The 4282-nt window shown below is 41.9% G+C and overlaps 1 protein-coding gene across 1 annotated transcript in view; it reads right to left on the bottom strand.

The window, feature by feature from the left end:
• LOC104768999 overlaps positions 1-4282 on the bottom strand; it is a gene marked incomplete in the record, with an annotated part of 16254 nt that overhangs the window by 4759 nt on the left and 7213 nt on the right. Inside the window, 5 exon segments of the mRNA XM_010493112.2 lie at positions 1-200; positions 274-322; positions 419-1933; positions 2220-2356; positions 2442-3466. Of these exon segments, the coding sequence (XP_010491414.1) occupies positions 1-200; positions 274-322; positions 419-1933; positions 2220-2356; positions 2442-3466 (2926 nt within the window).

Genomic DNA, 4282 nt, shown 5'->3' with positions numbered 1-4282 from the left:
GTACCACTGGAGCTACATGCATCTCCCAGTGCAGCTCTTGCAGCATTATATGCAACAAACTCATAATTCGAGTTAGCAACCAAAGATATCACCCTAGCCGGAGGCGGGCAAAATAGTTGTTGCATGAGTTGTGTTGAATGTATAAGCCTTCTCTTTGATCTGATTAGTGGGCCATCCTCAAGTAAAGTCTCAAATTCCACCTGTAAGAACATAAGCCACTATTCAACAACTTGTACAAAGAGCAGCGATAAAACATGTAACGAGGAAACTCACTTTTTCAGCCAATCGATAAGTTGTTCTGGCCCAGTTAATCTCGTTCTCACTGTAAATAATATATATATATAGAGTTAAATACGGTAATGGGGTAATAGATATGAAAAAAAATTAAAAAAAAATTCAGTGCTCATAAGCCACTCACCTGAGCGTCTTAAGCCTCTGGGAATCCTGCATAACTTCTTTATTCCAGGATAATAATTCTGATGTTGCGGTTTTACGCTTTTTTGGTTTATCAAGAAACTTGTCAGTAGGACCATGAAGCAATGATTCAGATGAGGGAGTCTCAACTCCTGGTGCAGAGCCTGACATTTGGTGCATATTAAATTGCTTTGATAATTGAATAGAATGTGTACCATCAACCGAACTCCCAACATTAGACGGTTGTTCTCCTATCTTCAAGGGAGTTGCTCTCCCTGTATCATTCACGGGTTGCACCAGTCCATTCTTGAAAGTCCCATATTGATTATACCAGGATGGAGCCATCTGAGGACTGATTTGTTGATGATCTGCTCCAACCGAGGCTGGATAATTCTTAGTGGTAAAACTCTGAGAAACAGTTTGGCCAAAATGAGGTATCTGGTTCGTTTTGTGATTATATCCATCTCTAACTAAACCATCAGATCTTGAAGGTGACTGTTGTTCCCCAAAAGCTACCTTTTGCGTATCACTAGCACTATTGCCAACTCTCTCCACAGTCATCTTGAGTGAATCGCCCTCCCCACTTCCAGCCATTTGTTCATCGTGAGGTAAGCTTTCCTTTGGAAGGTTGTTTGAAGGAAGAGAGCGGTCAACGGATTGATGATTGCTCTGCACCATACTAGAGAACATCGGACCAACATCAGATGTTTGTTTTGCACCTGTATCTTTACTCTGTAACTCATGCATATTCATCATGTCCCTCCCACTTAATGAAACGTTTCCTCCAGTTTGGGAGGACAATTGATCTGCGTTCTCCTGCCTTGAGAAGCTAACTGCTATGTTGTTGCTAGGCAATGGATGCGGCCGTAAAACATCTGACTGAGACTTAAATGGCTGGTTCCAAAACCGATGTTGCGGAGCTGAAATACCGGCTGGTGAGTCAGACATAATACCAGAAGATGAACTTTGCTGAGGCGAACTGGATGCAACCAGAGGCTGAGAAGCAGACAGCATAGGAAATCCTTCGGCTAAATCTCCTTTTGTGTTGTGGTTAGTAAGATTTATCAGGGAAGGTGTTTGTGCACGTTGATCAAAGTCACTACGTTCATCTCTTTCTTTCACTTGAGGGGTAGACAACTCAGACGATGAATTGAGTGGATAATTAGCAGCTGACTGTCGAGTAGGAACAGGCATCTGTTGATTTTGGTGATATCCTCTGGAATAAGGGAAACCAGAGGTCATGTTGGATCCTCCTAGGATTCCAGGAAAAGGTCTTTGATGAGTGAATTGCTGAGGAAAAGATTGATTAGACGCCCACGGAGCAAACCTTGATTGACTTGTTCCTCCTTTTTCAGGTGCCAGCTGTAGATTAAACCCCTGAGAAGCAGATGGCTGATTATGCTGGAAATGACCACCATAGTCAGCAGAAGGTGTCGCTTCTGAAACACCAGGAACATTTGTTTCTGATGAATTCTCTGGTGATTGGTCCACCTTGTGAAGAAGCTCAAGCATAGTCTGCCTGCACAGAAAAAAAAAATTAAGAATGGCGATTGCAAAGCACAAATTGCACCCAATCAGGGAATAAGAGCTACTTGATGACCACAGTCAGAGATCACATCTCGATGACAAGTGACGAGAATATGAGAGTTTAAGGTGACATAGTTAGGTAACTCTGTCAGTTACTTGACAAACTATAAAAAAAGGTCATACTAGCTGTATAACTTCAAAAACGCGTTTAAAGAGAGAATACCTTAAGCAAACATAATTTTTAGAAAACAAACTTTTATAACTTAAAGAACGAGTACCTTGACGAAGTACTCTTCACTTGATTATACCTATCAACACTTCTGTCAGCTGAAGCAGATGTACTAGGCGAATTATCTGATCCCATGCCATTAAAAGTCTCATTTGTACAATTCAACTCGTTTTGCGAAACATGTCCCTACCATAAAGAAGCCAAAAGAATGTTCAGAAGGATTCAGATTTCTACAACATCGCATAGTTAAAACCAACTGATAAAAATTTACCCTGTCAGTCCGCATGTTCATAGCCGGCTGACCAAGAGGCTTTGACTGTCCAAAATACCCTTGGTTTCCTAAAGAAACCTGCTCCAATGTGGGTGACAAATGAGAAATTTCATCATCACGAGACTCATTAGTGACATCAATATTACCCATGGGATGATACTGAAATTTGCGACTTATTGACGGCCTACTACCAACATGACCAGATTGTGTGTCTCTTCCACCAGGCACCATAGAAAAATCACGGGCATTTACCATTTCATTGGATCCAGTATTATTACTCGCATATGACTCAAGAATCTGACTGCCGTCTCTAGATTTCAGTTGAGAGATATTTCCCTGAACATCCCTCAAAGCACTAGAATTGTTTCCTGTACCAGCAATGCCAAGTCCATAGTTTTCCCTTTGCATTTGTGGATTATGTGTGGAGTGATTCTTATGTTCAACATGAGCAGCTACATTTTGATTAGACGCAGCCTTCCAGATACCAAATCTATCTTCCATGCCCTCGTTCTTTTGAATAGAATGCGAATTATTCTGTTCATCAATACCAGAACTTGAAGTATGAAATATATTTCCAGCCATTTGACTAAGTTGACCCATTGGCTTCTCTAGTAGGCCATGATCTGAAACTTTATTTCCCTTCGCAGGCAAATGTTGAACAGCTGCCCGAGTGGAATCACGGCCGTTTGAAGCCTTTACACCCAAATCCTGGGCTCCACTACCAGTATGAGAATTCGTATGTGGGCCAGTATTGCGGTTAGTCCATCCATGTACCCCTGCGTCATCGCTGGATGTTTCTGCAACAGCAGATTGCATAAGAGCACTCCAACTCCCACTCTGCAAAGAGGGGCATGCATCAAAAAGGTCAGAACTACTGGACATAAGATTTCCTGTCAAGCTCATATCAGTGCTGTTTCCAAATGCCTCCCACAAATTATCATCCGAACCAAACAAAATCTTTTCTTCCGTTGGATCTAATGTTGACGACTTCTGCAATGCATTTATATTTTCAGGCACTTTCATAAATGATTTTTCTAATTGACCAGAACCCTCCATCTGACCAAATTTCTCCTGCACTGAAATATTCCTCTCGCGGGAATCATCTTGCTGGAAATTTTCAAAATTGGACCTGATATTTGTATCTGGAACTGATGTATGGGAGAATAACACTTTCTCCTGGTATGTCGATCTAGGAAGCATATGACTGTCCTGTCCATCACCTTGATTCAGAAATGAAGTTGGCTGATTTGTGAGAGAACTCCTGTTTGCAGAACCATGCTGCGCAGCTAACTTGTTCATCTGAACAGAAGAAAAGGCATTTTGAGGTGCATTTGTCCCACTAACGGGCATACCGTACAAGGAAGGTTCGAATTGTTGCGCCAGTAAGTTTGCCTGACCGTGCTCAGGGGTAATCATGAGCCCACTGGATGAACCTTGAACAGATGGTGAGATGCCGCGATGCATCCAGTTTGTATTTCCTGTCATAAGATCAGGCTGCCAACCATTACTTGATGCATCCTGAAGAGGAATGCCATTAATCAATGGATGAGACTGATTATCACTTGAGCGACTTCTGTTGACTGCATTTAAATTCAAAGAATTGGGCTGTCCGGCTTCTAGGTGCTGCTTTTGAAGATGTTGTTGTATTTGATAGTCATGCATTTGTCTAACCATAACTTGCTGCTTTAGTAGTTGCATATCATTGAATGTCATCTGCGGCCTTGGCATAGGCTGGAGCATGCCAGGGAGCTGTGTGTTTAATTGCTGTTGACCACCAAAGAAATCATAATTAACCGGAGATTCTCCCATCTCAAACCTCATAGGAGTTTTACGAAGTTCTG

Source organism: Camelina sativa, chromosome 20 (assembly GCF_000633955.1).
Source record: "Camelina sativa cultivar DH55 chromosome 20, Cs, whole genome shotgun sequence".
Classification (NCBI taxonomy): domain Eukaryota; kingdom Viridiplantae; phylum Streptophyta; class Magnoliopsida; order Brassicales; family Brassicaceae; genus Camelina; species Camelina sativa.
The sequence above is the reverse complement of the archived record's forward strand: the minus strand, read 5'-3'. Positions and strand labels throughout refer to the sequence as shown.